Source organism: Bison bison, unplaced genomic scaffold, assembly GCF_000754665.1.
Source record: "Bison bison bison isolate TAMUID 2011002044 unplaced genomic scaffold, Bison_UMD1.0 scf7180017864291, whole genome shotgun sequence".
NCBI lineage: Eukaryota > Metazoa > Chordata > Mammalia > Artiodactyla > Bovidae > Bison > Bison bison.
The window spans coordinates 2,361,102-2,375,605 of NW_011494863.1; the positions used below are offsets into that span (position 1 = coordinate 2,361,102).

Here is a 14,504-nt window from a genome sequence, read left to right on the forward strand (position 1 = left end):
AGGAGAGCTATGAGAAAAAGGATCCCTTGTTAACATCCATAGATTTTCTTGAATGTAAGGATGAAGCCCACAGTATTCAGGTGAGTTCAGTCATTCATTCATCTTTATATGGTCGAGAAATTATATTTTGTGTAAATGTTATTGTTTTTCGAAATGCGTGATTTGAAGATGGAGTTAAAAAAACTTTCAAGTGATAAAGCAAGATTGTTTATTTCAGTGGTGATTTTTTAACATGGAACACTTATTGACAGAGTGTTTTAGTACCATATTTACGGTGAAAGCATATGGACAAGATTGTGAATAAGTGGATAATCACATTTTTATGTTTTGCAATTATGTTCCTCATGGTATTCTTAATTCATGTATTTTATAAATGAGAATGAATTGTTAAATCTTATTACACAAGGTTAGCAGGAAAGTACACCTCAGCCTCCTCAGAATTCTCTTTAGATCAGATCTGTAAAAGGTTGTTGAAGACATTTTCAGTCTGCAAACTTTTTTTTCTGTGCCCTGCTTCCACTTCCATGTACCTCTCTTTGGTGGCCTTGAAACATCTTAGTTGCTCTTGACCTATTTAAACTTTAATCGCCTATTAAAGCCAGATTCTGGTAGAAGTTTTGTTGATGCTTAAAGGATGAAATTTATGTGTCAGGCTTCACTAAGATCTTTATCAATGACAGACATGGAGTCTAATGGCATACTAAAGATTGTTGTCCAAAATCAATAAAATGAGATATCAAATAAAGTGTTAAGTGTTATAAGTAACATTTGTGAAATAGGCCATTGCATGTTTTTAACCCAAATTTTGATGTGTTGTCTTAGTGATGCAGTCACGCAAAGTGTGTATGTTGGCTCTACAAGTAGGGGAGTTGGGATGCTGGCTTTATGAAACAACCATGTCATACACTCAAGTCCTAGAGCAGAAGTGAATTTTACTTATTGGGTCTGTTGAAAAATTCAGAGACAATTTAGTCTGTAATTAACTACATCTTCACTTGTTATATAACATTTTAGTAAAACTCAATACAGCAGTTGACTAGTATCAAGAAGTAGTTGATGACAAGGTAATCTTGTTTGAATGTTAAGAGAACAATTTTTTTCTAGCATAAAGTCTAGCATATGTTTTTCTTCCATAAGGTGGTGGTTTGCATCTAAAGATCTGTGCAATCCTGTGGAAGTACATTTCATATATTCTGTAACATTCAGATGTACAGTCACTAGGGGGAGAGGACAGTGTTACATTTTGTGGGGCAGAAATGTGATTATAAGATATTTTGAAAAAGAACCCTCCAATTAAATTTATTATTAAAAATACTTTTAAACAAAGGGGAGAGATCATCACTAAAGTCAGTGAGCTATTATACATTTTCTAGGGACTGTTTCCTTCAACTGTCATTATGGGATGTGATAAGTACAAAAGTGGGAACAAGTGCCTCAGTACAATAGACCTTGTTAGTGAGTTTGTGATGCAAAGCAAAATATAATTTTCCCCTGGTAGTTTTGGAGACTCAAGTTGAATTTTATACCCAGGAAAATAATCATGCAATGGGAAGGAGAGGATAGGCTCTTTTCTGAAAGGCTATAATCATTTCTTCAAGTGAGATCTCAGAATTGAAAACCAAATGTTACTATAAAGAAATTGCTAAAATTATTTTGGAACAAGAGAGGGATGTATAAATTGTGCCTTTTGAAAGACATAATTTCACCATTACTGTTGCCATCTGGGAAGAAAAATGGAAGTAGGTACAAAAAATGTAAGGAAGAATAAGGAAAAAGGTGACAAGGAAAGAAAGATGAAACCTTATCCAATATATTGCTAATTAATGAGTACTTACAACAGCTATGAGCTGAGATCCTTTGAGCCAAATCTGTGTTATAGTTATCCTATTACTAGTGCGGATTTGAAGGTTGGGGAGTAATTATGTCAACGTATAGATGTTTATGTATTAAACCTACCGATTGACCTAAAAACCTGGAAAGTTGGGATGATGACGCTTCTAATAGTACGAATTAAATATTACCAAATATGCGTGCGTACTCAGTCGCTAAGTCGTGTCCAACTCTTGACACCATGGATTCCTCTGTTCATGGGATTTCCCAAACAAGAATACCAGAAGGGGTTGCCATTTCCTTCCCCAGGGGATCTTCCCGACCCAGGAGTCAAACACGCGCCTCCAGCATGACAGGTGGATTCTTTACCGCTGAGCCACCTGGGAAGCGTGTTATTAAACATACTTACGTCTTTAAAAAATGATTTTTCAGCTGGATACACGGTGGTAGTGACGGTAGCTGGTTAAACTGAAGCAGCAGGGGCTGCAGTTTCACAGTGCGGACTCTGGGCGCCGCTGTTGGCCAAAGTCGAGAGCTTGGCGCTGGCGATCCCGTCGCGCAGCCGCAGAGCACTTTCCCTGTCAAGACTCGCTAGTGTTGTCTTTCCACCGATTCCTCCTCTGGAGAAGAAACCCTGCCTGACCCTCACGCCGAAAATAAAGCTGTTGGGAGCTCCGGACAACTGCAACATTATTTGTAATCCGGCGTCTCCAAGCCGGTGAGCAAACTAAGGGGGGAAGCAAGAGGGATGGGGAGCGGCGCTGGGAAGAGCGGCTGGGCTGAGAGGCGGCCAGTGCTCTTTCCGTTCCTGCTGTCTTTGTTCTGCCTGGCGCTCTCTGAGCAGATCCACTACAGGATTCCCGAGGAGATGCCCGAGGGCTCGGTGGTGGGGAATCTCGCCAAGGACCTGAGACTCAGTGTCCACGAATTACCGACTCGAAAACTGCGCGTCAGTTCGGAGAAGCCTTACTTCACGGTGAGCGCGGAGAGCGGGGAGTTACTTGTGAGCAGCAGGCTAGACCGGGAGCAGATATGCGGGAAGAAGTCAGCTTGTGCTCTGGAATTTGAGGTTGTTGCTGAAAATCCATTGAACTTTTATCACGTGAATGTAGAGATCGAGGATGTCAATGACCACACGCCTAAATTCTCGCAAAATGCCTTTGAGCTGCAAATAAGTGAGTCCACAAAGTCCGGGGCACGATTTATTGTAGGATCTGCCCATGATGCAGATATTGGTACCAATTCCCTACAGAATTACCAGCTCAGTCCTGATGATCATTTCTCACTTGTGATTAAAGAGAAGTTGGATGGCAGTAAATACCCTGAGCTGGTACTAATGACACCTTTAGACAGAGAAGAACAGAAATCCTACCACTTGACCTTGACGGCCTTGGACTTCGGGGATCCACCCCTGAGCAGTGCTGCACAGATACAAGTCCTGGTAACTGATGCCAACGATAACCCTCCAGTGTTCAGCCAAGAACTATACAGGGTGGAGCTTCCAGAAAATGTGCTTCCAGGTACCACTGTGCTTAGAGTAATGGCCACTGACCAAGATGACGGTGTCAATGCCGAGATCACTTTCTCTTTCACTGAAGCAGGCCAGATTACCCAGTTTGACCTGAATTCTAATACTGGGGAAATTATTATTCTAAATACATTAGATTTTGAGGAAGTGAAAGAATATTCCATAGTTTTGGAAGCAAAGGATGGTGGAGGAATGATTGCCCAGTGTACAGTGGAGATAGAAGTCCTAGACATAAATGACAATGCCCCAGAAGTGGTATTCCAATCTCTACCGGATTTTATTATGGAGGACACCAAGCTGGGAACACACATTGCTTTGCTCAAAATCCGAGACAAGGATTCCGGACACAATGGAGAGGTTATTTGTAAATTAGAAGGCGATGTTCCATTTAAAGTACTGACTTCTTCAAGAAACACATATAAATTAGTTACAGATGGAGTTCTAGACCGCGAACAGACCCCTGGGTATAACATCACCATCACAGCCACTGACAAAGGCAAGCCACCCCTCTCCTCCAGCTCAAGCATCACGCTGCACATCGGTGATGTAAACGACAACATGCCAGTTTTTGAACGGGCTTCCTATATGGTCCATGTAGCAGAGAACAATCCTCCTGGTGCCTCCATCACTCAAGTAAGCGCCTCCGACCCTGACCTAGGGCCCAACGGCCACGTCTCCTACTCCATCGTGGCCAGCGACCTGGAGCCACGCGCGCTGTCGTCCTATGTGTCCGTGAACCCGCAGAGCGGCGTGGTGTTCGCGCAGCGCGCCTTCGACCACGAGCAGCTACGCGTTTTCGAACTGACACTGCAGGCCCGCGACCACGGCTCGCCAGCGCTCAGCTCCAACGTGAGCCTGCGCGTGCTGGTGGGCGACCGCAACGACAACGCGCCCAGGGTGCTGTACCCGGCGCTGGGGCCCGACGGCTCGGCGCTCTTCGACACGGTGCCCCGCGCCGCGCAGCCCGGCTACTTAGTCACCAAAGTGGTGGCGGTGGACGCCGATTCTGGACACAACGCCTGGCTGTCCTACCATGTGCTGCAGGCCAGCGAGCCCGGACTGTTCAGCGTGGGGCTGCGCACGGGCGAGGTGCGCACGGCGAGGGCCTTGGGCGACAGGGACGCGGCCGCCAGCGCCTGCTGGTCGCTGTGCGCGATGGGGGACAGCCGCCCCTCTCGGCCACCACCACGCTGCTCCTGGTTTTCGCCGACAGCCTGCAGGAGGCGCTGCCGGACCTCAGTGACCGGCCCTCGCCCTCTGACCCCCAAGCTGAGCTGCAGTTTTACCTGGTGGTGGCCTTGGCCTTGATCTCGGTGCTCTTCCTCCTGGCGGTGATTCTGGCGGTCGCCCTACACCTGCGACGCTCCTCCAGCCCTGCTGCTTGGGGCTGCTTTAAGCCTGGTCTCTGTGTCAAGTCTGAACCTGGGGTTCTCCCCAACTACAGTGAAGGAACTTTACCTTATTCGTACAATCTGTGCGTTGCCCATACTGGAAAGACAGAGTTTAATTTTCTAAAATGTAGTGAGCAGTTGAGTTCAGGACAAAACATACTTTCTGGTGATTCATCTGGAGCCTTATTTCCCTTTTGTAATTCCAATGAGTCGACTTCTCATCAGGTGAGTTTCCTGTAAGTATAACCCGCTTTTTATTGTGTCGACAGTTCTCCATATTCATAGGAAAAAAGTGGCACATCTCTGTTTTAGTTCATTTTGCTTCATTGAGGTTTGAAGATACTCCAGTTTTGTTTTGATTTTTCACATTGATGATTTATGGCAAGCCTGAGTCAATCAAGTCTATATTCACCATTTGTACAACAGCATTTCCTCACTTCATGTGTCTGTGTTGCTGCTGCTGCTGCTAAGTTGCTTCAGTCTGACTCTGTGTGACCCCATAGACAGCAGCCCACCAGGCTCTGTGGTCCCTGGGATTCTCCAGGCAAGAACACTGGAGTGGGTTGCCATTTCCCATTTGGTAAATCTCAAAGTATTTCAAACTTTTTAAAATTATAGTCATCATGTGAAAGTGAAAGTGTGAAAGTGTTAGTCCCTCAGTCATGTCCCATTCTGCGACCCCATGGACCCAGCACTGGAGACCACCAGGCTCATCTGTCCATGGAATTCTCCAGACAAGAATACTGGAGTGAGTAGTCATTCTCTTCTCTAAGGGATCTTCCCTACCCAGGGATTGAACCCTGGTTTCCTGCATTGCAGGCAGGTTCTTCATCATCTGAGCCACTAGGGAAGCCCTGTGGTGATCTATAATCAGTGATCTTGGATGTTACCATTACAAAAAGATTATGTTCGACCCACCAAAGGCTCCAGTGATGGTTAGTGTTTTTTAGCAATAAAGTATTTTTAATTAAGGTATGTACTTTTTTAGATATAATGCTATTGCATACTTAAAACATAACTTGTATACACACTGGGAAACCAAAACTTTCGTGACCCACTTTATTGTGCTGTTCTCTTTATTGTAGTGGTCTGGAACCAAACATAAAATGTCTCCAAATGCATCTATACAAATTTTAGATCTAAACATTGTCTTAAGAATGTAGTAACCAGTCAAAAAGCTGTCATACCATTTTTCAAAGGAGGTTGAATTCAGAGAAATTATGTGTCTTTTAGTGGTGTCTTACCGGGTTCATATTATAAAGCAGTGAAGTTGTGTTTTTTTCCATAGGGGAAACTTTTGGCAATGTTATATGGTTTCCCATAAAGCTACTGAGATTTTTCTCTAAATTTTTCTTTCTACAGATTAATAAATGATTTTTTTTTCAACTAGACATACTGTAAATGTAAAAGTAGGCAATCATATAAATCTTAAAAGAAAAACAAGCTGAAATTAGATATTTTTCTTAATTGATTTAGCTGTTATTGTTTCCATACTAATCTGATACTTTGTTTCCTATATTTACTTCTCTTTTGCTTCAAAGCACTAGAATAAGGTCGATTAACCTAGATTTTTATGTAGATGTACCTACTGTAATTGTGTTCATTGTACTATGTGTATAAATGTGTGTAAAATCATTTTACTTGACTAAGTGCAGCACAGGTTCACTATGCTCATCAGAAAATAAAAGCATGTTCTCCTTACTTGCAGCATAGGTTTTTCAGGATTAACCTGTAGTAATGCTCATTCTATAGGCTCCTCCATCAAAGAAAACACAATGTTTTGGCCTCTGTTGTTCCTCTTACACACACTTCTCCTACATAATTTTTGAAATGTCTGTTTTGCAGACCTAAACTAATATAGCTAGAGGTCTTCTAGTCATTCTACTATCTCTAGGAGAAAATGGAATGTTGAAATCTTCAAATTTAGACAAGATTAGCAGTCTCAAGTGGATACAGTTACATATACAAGATAGCAATACATTGTATCAGGCTTTTGCTGTACTTCCCTTAGTAAGTGCTTCAATTAATGGCCATTTTACAAACTGCTGAAGGAAAAAGACATTTATTCTTGCACTGGCACTTTTTGACTCCTTAGTGATAATTATGTGTTTCTTACTTTTGTGATTCTTTTGATCAAAGTAGTAGTTAAGGTAAAATTACCTTTAGGCTATTTGTTTACCTTTAGAAGTTAACTAAGTTGGCTTTAAAATGTAATCACCTCTCATAGGCAGAAGAATAGATAGAAATTTGCTTTCGATTATATATTCATTTGTACCTTTCAAGTATTTTCTATTCAAATAGAAATTATATAAAATTTAGTCTGTGATATAACTTGAAAGTAAAAGCATTTATCCTATTAAAATTTCACAATATTAATTTCAAAACACTACTGTGTGACTAAAATGGCATTTTAAAAAGAAAATTAAAAGGCAACCACTCTACAGAAAGTTTACTATATTGATTAAATTGGTTTAAAACCAAATAAAACAACTTCTGAATCAGTCATCTCCAATAGGTATATTTTAGCCTAAAAATGAATTAATTTCCAGTAATGAGTGGGATTCTTACTTAGTTGATAATAGATACTGAAGATATTAACAATAATGCTTAGAGCATAATAAATAAAATTTTATTTTTAAAACAGTAAATACAGTACAGAACTTTGAGTAATTTAATATGATATAAACCCCAAAATCTGGTTATGTAATAATACTTTGTAAGACTTTAACCCTATTTCATTCCATATTCTTGGAAATTATTTTTAAAATATGAGTTCAGGGATAATTTATTCCAAACAGACTATAGAAAACAAGTAGCAATTTTCCCCCTAGCAATCTAGCATAGGATATTACAAATGTAAGTGACTGCAGTAACTGCCTAGGACTCTGAGCGCCGCTGTTCACCTACTTGGAGATAAAGTAACCAAAAACCAGCCGGAAACTCAGGGCTCTCACCTCACAAGAGATCCGCAGATCTCACAAACCAACTGGAGGCCTGCGGCAAAATTCCATCCCTAAATTTGGGATACTCCAACTTTCCAGAAGATGATCTCTATAACTTCAGGAACAAGGTAAACAAAACATATATGCCCAGTGAAGATTCTGAGTGGATTCCATAGCGAAAGAACAATGGCCGCTCCGAAGAATTACGGAGGACGCGGCGAGCTGGTACTGCTGTGCGCGCTGCTGGGTGCGCTGGGAAAGATCGGGAGAGGACAGATCCACTACTCTGTGCCTGAAGAGACCGACAAAGGATCCTTCGTGGGTAACATCTCCAAGGACCTGGGGCTGGAGTCACAAGAGCTTTCGAAGCACGGAGTCCGCATCGTCTCCAGAGGTAGGACGCAGCTCTTTGCTCTAAATCCGCGAAGCGGCAGCTTGGTCACCGCGGGCAGGATAGACCGGGAGGAGCTCTGCGCTCAGAGCGCGCGATGTTTTGTAAATATTAACATCCTAGTTGAGGATGAAGGGAAACTTTGGGGAATAGAAGTAGAAATCACTGACATCAACGATAATAACCCAAAATTTCAGGTCGAAAATCTGGAAGTAAAAATTAACGAAATTGCTCTGCCCGGAACACGTTATCCATTGCCAGAGGCTGTGGACCCGGATGTGGGCTTGAATTCCCTGCAGAGCTACCAGCTCAGCCCCAATAACCACTTCTCCCTGGACGTGCAAACTGGAGACGACGGAGCTGTAAGCCCAGAGCTGGTGCTGGAGCACGCCCTGGACCGCGAGGAGGAGGCTGCTCACTACCTGGTCCTCATCGCCACGGATGGAGGCGAACCGCGTCGCTCCAGCACAGTGCACATCCGAGTGACAGTGTTGGATACAAACGACAATGCCCCGGTTTTTGCTCAACCGATTTACCGAGTGAAAGTCCCAGAGAACGTGCCCCCGGGGACCCGGCTGCTTACCGTAAGCGCTAGCGACCCGGATGAAGGAACCAACGGGGAAGTGGCTTATAAATTCTGGAAAATTAGTGAAAAACAATCTCCGTTATTCCAACTGAATGAAAATACTGGCGAAATATCAACAGCGAAGAGTTTAGATTATGAAGAATGTGCATTTTATGATATGGAAATACAAGCTGAAGATGTGGGGGCACTTCTGGGGCGGACCAAAGTACTCATTTCAGTGGAAGATGTCAATGACAACAGACCCGAAGTGACCATTACATCTTTGTTTAGCCCAGTCCTGGAAAATACTCTTCCTGGGACAGTAATTGCCTTCTTGAATGTGCATGACCGAGACTCTGGGAAGAATGGTCAAGTTGTCTGTTATACACGTGATAATTTACCTTTTCAATTAGAAAAATCTATTGATAATTATTATAGATTGGTGACTTGGAAATATTTGGACCGAGAAAAGATCTCTATGTATAATATCACAGTGGCAGCCTCAGATCTAGGAACCCCACCTCTGTCTACTGAAATTCATATTGCCCTGCAAGTGGCAGACATCAATGACAATCCACCCATTTTCCCTCACGCCTCCTACTCAGCCTATATCCCAGAGAACAACCCCAGAGGTGCCTCCATCTTCTCTGTGACTGCTCATGACCATGACAGTGGCAGCAATGCCCAGGTCACTTACTCTCTGACCAAAGGCAGCATCATGGCGGTGCCTCTCTCCTCTTACGTCTCCATCAACTCTGACACTGGTGTCCTGTATGCTCTGCACTCCTTTGACTATGAGCAGATCCAAGACTTGCAACTACTGGTGACAGCCCGTGACAATGGGGACCCTCAACTCAGCAGCAATGTGTCCCTGAGCCTGTTCATACTGGACCAGAACGACAATGCACCAGAGATTCTGTACCCCATGCTTCCCACTGATGGCTCCACGGGTGTGGAGCTGGCACCTCGCTCTGCAGAGCCAGGCTACCTTGTTACCAAGGTAGTGGCAGTGGACAGAGACTCAGGCCAGAACGCCTGGCTGTCCTACCGCCTGCTCAAGGCCAGTGAGCCAGGGCTCTTCACGGTGGGGCTGCACACAGGCGAGGTACGCACGGCACGGGCCCTGCTGGACAGAGATGCGCTCAAGCAGAGCCTGGTGATGACAGTCCACGACCATGGGCAGCCCCCTCTCTCAGCCACCGTCACACTCACTGTGGCCGTGGCAGATAGCATCCCAGATGTCCTTGCTGACCTGGGTAGCATCAGGACCCTAACCAACTCTGAGGATTCAGACCTCACACTGTACCTGGTGGTGGCAGTGGCTGTTGTTTCCTGCATCTTCCTTGCCTTTGTCATCGTGCTGCTGTCGCTCAGACTATGGCGGTGGCACAAATCAAGACTTCTCCAGGCTTCCAGTGGTAGGTTAGCAGGCCTGCCAGCCTCAGGATTTGTGGGCATGGAAGGAGTACAGGCTTTCCTGCAGACCTACTCCCATGAAGTCTCCCTTACCTCTGACTCTCCGAGGAGTCACATGATCTTCCCCCAGCCCAACTATGCTGACATGCTCATTAGCCAAGACAGCTGTGAGAAAAATGATTCCTTGTTAACATCCATAGATTTTCATGAATGTAGGGATGAAGCTGCTGCTGTTCAGGTGAGTTTGGTTCATTGTTTATGTTTATTTCTTAGAGGAATTATATTTTTTTATAAATTTAATTTGTGTTTTGAAACATGCATTGTAAAGAAAGTTTAAAGATAGCTTTTAAGGTGTACCACAGAGTTTGGGGTTTGTGTTAGTGATACAATAAAATTGAGTTCTAATCATAATTGTTTCATCTGCTTTCCAAAGGCTTAGACAAGACTGTTTAAATATGAACTCTTAACTTCTTAAAACTTTTCATATTTTACCATAATTATCATCTATTCATTTAAGAAATAGCTACCCAACCACATAAGGTCAGTTCATTTTATATATAGGAATATATATGTGTGTGTGTACATGTGTATATGTATAGACACATAAAGGTATATATAAATTAGAACTTACAAAAATTATTGAGGTTTCTTAACCCTTGTATTAGCTTAGTAAAAGTAAAATACATGTCAGAATTTTTAGGATTCTTAGGATTTCACCTAAAACTAAGTTCTTGAAATTTTTCTTCAGTTTAAACCTCTTTTATGAGCTCTGTGTCTGTATCAGTACCCTTCAAAGCTTTAATACTTCTTGTATCTCAAAGCAAACATATTTTAAAGGGTGGTGGTAGGTAAGATTGGTTCCCAAATGTTGTGTGTCAGTGGTCACCCAGGACTCATACCAATGGAGACATGGCATCTAAAGCCTAAAATGGCCATTGCCCTCCCCATCAAATTTGAAATAAAATGTCATCTTAAAATTGTTGAAAGTTACCTCTGTAAAATGCAGAAGAACACATTTTATTAGAATTCCAGTGAGCTGTTTTGACTGTACAGTCATGTGAAATGTGCTGTGTTCTCAAGGTTAGAGTTTGAGAGTGTTAGTTTTAAGAAAAGAAGTTACATGTACACAAATTCTAAACAAACCAATTGGTTCAATTAAAAATGATTCCATTTGGACTTCTGCATCCCTTGTTATAGCATTTAAATAAAACTAATGGTTGATTTGTCATCAGATGAGAGTGGAAAGTACAATGAATTATTTGTTATCAACTAAAAAGACATTTCTGAGGGATTGTGCTGTTTCTCCTCCAATCCACAGATAATGGTAGGAATTAGCTTTATATTCTGTAGTGTTTAGGTGTACAGTCACTTACGGAGACAACTATTTTGTTGACACTTTGCAAATTTAAAAAGTGAATGGAAAGTTGCCCCAGTACTCTTGCTGAAAGCATTCACTAATTGCAATAATAATAATAATAACAACCAATGGAGTAAAATAATGAGAACAAATGTCACTATATTCAGTGGATTTATGTAAATAAATTTACCATGAACTCAGTTCCTCCAATTCAGTATAAAATGTATACATAGATAAGGAAGTAATGCATTCTACTAGAATATCCCTTTGTGACTTTGTATTGACGGACAGACAAGTATTTCAATACATTTTAAGGGTGAATTTATATAAGATGTTGGGTATGACATGAGCCAGTTAATTCTGAGAAATGAAGTAGAAGGTACACCAAATAATCTCTGGCTACATCATAGGGACAGTTTCTTTGAATGAATACTTCTTGAGTTAGAGTAAAAAGAAATTATTTTGTAAAGAGAGTGTTGATATCAGAGATGTTTAAGGATTGGTGCAAAATTACACAACTTTACAAAATAATTTGCACTAGTATTGATGTTCTCTAATATATGTGACATGAAGTAGCACTGATTATGTAGACATGTGGGGTAAACTAGGAATCAACGAAAGAAGCTTTAAAATTTTTTATATATCATAGCTAATAAACAGAAATGATTCATGGAATTGGTAGACAACAAACTCTCTGAGGGCAAGACCTGTGTCTTTTTCATTGTTCTATTGCCACTGACAAGGACAGTGCTTAGCACAAAGCAAAAGTTTAGTGTATGTTTGCAGAATGGTGAAATAAATGGACCAATATATATTAACTTTGTAAACAAACCCAACATGAATGATATTTCTAACAATTTAGAAACAAGACTTTAAATAAGCCTTGATGATTTAAAATAGTAAATATATTAACGTAAAAATATGGCTTTGTTAAATTTTAAACTGAAGCTGCAGGGGCTGTAGTTTACCAGTGCGGACTCTGGGCGCCGCTGTTGGCCAAAGTGGAGAACTTGGTACAGGGGACGTCCTCGCGCAGCCGCAGCTCACGTTCCCTGTCTCAGACTCGCTAGCGTAAGCCTTTCCAACGTTTACTTCTCTAGAGAAGAAACCCTGCCTGACCCTCATAAAGCTGCTGGGAGCTCCGGACGACTGCAACATAGACATTAGTTGTAATCCGGCATCTCCAGGCCGGTGAGCAAACTAAGACGGGGGGTAGGGGGGGCGGGCAAGAGGGATGGGGAGCGGCGCTGGGAAGAGCGGCTGGGCTGAGAGGCGGCCAGTGCTCTTTCCGTTCCTGCTGTCTTTGTTCTGCCTGGCGCTCTCTGAGCAGATCCACTACAGGATTCCCGAGGAGATGCCCGAGGGCTCGGTGGTGGGGAATCTCGCCAAGGACCTGAGACTCAGTGTCCACGAGTTACCGACTCGAAAACTGCGCGTCAGTTCGGAGAAGCCTTACTTCACGGTGAGCGCGGAGAGCGGGGAGTTACTTGTGAGCAGCAGGCTAGACCGGGAGCAGATATGCGGGAAGAAGTCAGCTTGTGCTCTGGAATTTGAGGTTGTTGCTGAAAATCCATTGAACTTTTATCACGTGAATGTAGAGATCGAGGATGTTAATGACCACACTCCAAAATTCTCGCAAAATTCCTTTGAGCTGCAAATAAGTGAGTCTACGCCGCCAGGCACGCGATTTATATTAGAAGTCGCGGAAGATGCAGATATTGGCTTAAACTCTCTGCAGACTTATAAACTTTCTCTTAGCCCTAGTTTCTCGTTGATAAATAAGGAAAAACAAGATGGTAGTAAATTCCCGGAACTGGTATTGGAGAAACCCTTAGACCGGGAACAACAGAGTTACCATCGTTTAGTACTGACTGCCTCAGACGGTGGCGATCCACCCCTAAGTGGCACTATTGAGCTCCAGATCCAGGTCACTGATGCCAATGATAACCCCCCGGTATTTACCCAGGACGTATACCGAGTCAACCTTGGAGAAAACGTGCCCCCAGGCACCACTGTGTTGCAGGTGTCAGCCACCGATCAGGACGAGGGCGTCAACTCAGAAATTGCTTATTCCTTCTACAGGTCCGGGCAAGTCTTCGGTCTGAATTCAAAGAGTGGGGAAATTACAACTCTAAAAACACTGGATTTCGAAGAAATCAAAGAATATTCCATCGTGGTGGAAGGGAGGGATGGCGGAGGACTGGTTGCACAGTGTACAGTTGAAATTAGCATTCAAGATGAAAATGACAACAGACCAGATATTACATTCCATTCTCTAGTCGAAATGATTCTGGAAAACGCAGTGCCGGGAACTCTGATTGCTTTGATCAAAATACATGACAGAGATTCCGGGGAGAATGGGGAGGTTAATTGTCGATTAGAGGGTGAAGTACCTTTTCAGATAATCTCTTCCTCCAAAAATTCATACAAGTTGGTAACAGCCGGGACCCTGGACCGAGAGCAGATCCCGGAGTACAATGTCACCATCGTGGCCACTGACAAGGGCAAGCCGCCTCTCTGCACCCATACAAGTGTTACCTTGCATATTACTGATGTCAACGACAACGCTCCGGTTTTCCACCAGGCCTCCTACGTCGTCCACGTGGCAGAAAACAACCCGCCTGGAGCTTCCATCGAACAAGTCAGGGCCTCTGACCCTGACCTAGGGCCCAACGGCCACGTCTCCTACTCCATCGTGGCCAGCGACCTGGAGCCACGCGCGCTGTCGTCCTACGTGTCCGTGAACCCGCAGAGCGGCGTGGTGTTCGCGCAGCGCGCCTTCGACCACGAGCAGCTACGCGCATTCGAACTGACGCTGCAGGCCCGCGACCACGGCTCGCCAGCGCTCAGCTCCAACGTGAGCCTGCGCGTGCTGGTGGGCGACCGCAACGACAACGCGCCCAGGGTGCTGTACCCGGCGCTGGGGCACGATGGCTCGGCGCTCTTCGACACGGTGCCCCGCGCCGCGCAGCCCGGCTACCTGGTCACCAAGGTGGTGGCGGTGGACGCCGATTCTGGACACAACGCCTGGCTGTCCTACCACGTGCTGCAGGCCAGCGAGCCCGGACTGTTCAGCGTGGGGCT

At 43.7% G+C, this 14,504-nt stretch overlaps 3 protein-coding genes across 3 annotated transcripts in view; all 3 read left to right on the top strand.

Moving 5' to 3' along the window:
* Positions 1–2,578: 2,578 nt before the first annotated feature.
* On the top strand, positions 2,579–5,034 carry LOC104996379 (protocadherin gamma-B4-like). The gene is made up of 3 exons (XM_010850638.1): positions 2,579–4,506; positions 4,572–4,832; positions 5,019–5,034. Exons 1-3 carry the CDS (start codon positions 2,579–2,581, stop codon positions 5,032–5,034), a joined length of 2,205 nt encoding a protein of 734 aa, XP_010848940.1.
* A 529-nt stretch (positions 5,035–5,563) lies between these two features.
* PCDHGA9 (protocadherin gamma subfamily A, 9) overlaps positions 5,564–14,504 on the top strand; it is a 49,781-nt gene continuing 40,840 nt past the window's right edge. The window contains exon 1 of the mRNA XM_010850639.1: positions 5,564–8,129. Coding sequence (XP_010848941.1) covers positions 7,878–8,129 — 252 coding nt within the window. The 5' untranslated portion in view covers positions 5,564–7,877. The remainder of the gene's footprint in view (positions 8,130–14,504) is intronic.
* PCDHGB5 (protocadherin gamma subfamily B, 5) overlaps positions 10,317–14,504 on the top strand; it is a 4,646-nt gene continuing 458 nt past the window's right edge. The window contains exon 1 of the mRNA XM_010850608.1: positions 10,317–14,496. Within this exon, the coding sequence (XP_010848910.1) occupies positions 12,655–14,496 (1,842 nt within the window). The 5' untranslated portion in view covers positions 10,317–12,654. The remainder of the gene's footprint in view (positions 14,497–14,504) is intronic.

Excerpts from the sequence above, each read along its gene's own strand:
- LOC104996379 (XM_010850638.1), top strand. The coding sequence starts at position 2,579 with ATGGGGAGCGGCGCTGGGAAGAGCGGCTGGGCTGAGAGGCGGCCAGTG. Across the intron at positions 4,507-4,571 it reads GCCAGCGCCTGCTGGTCGCT|CCTGCAGGAGGCGCTGCCGG; the intron begins GTGCGCGATGGG and ends TTTCGCCGACAG.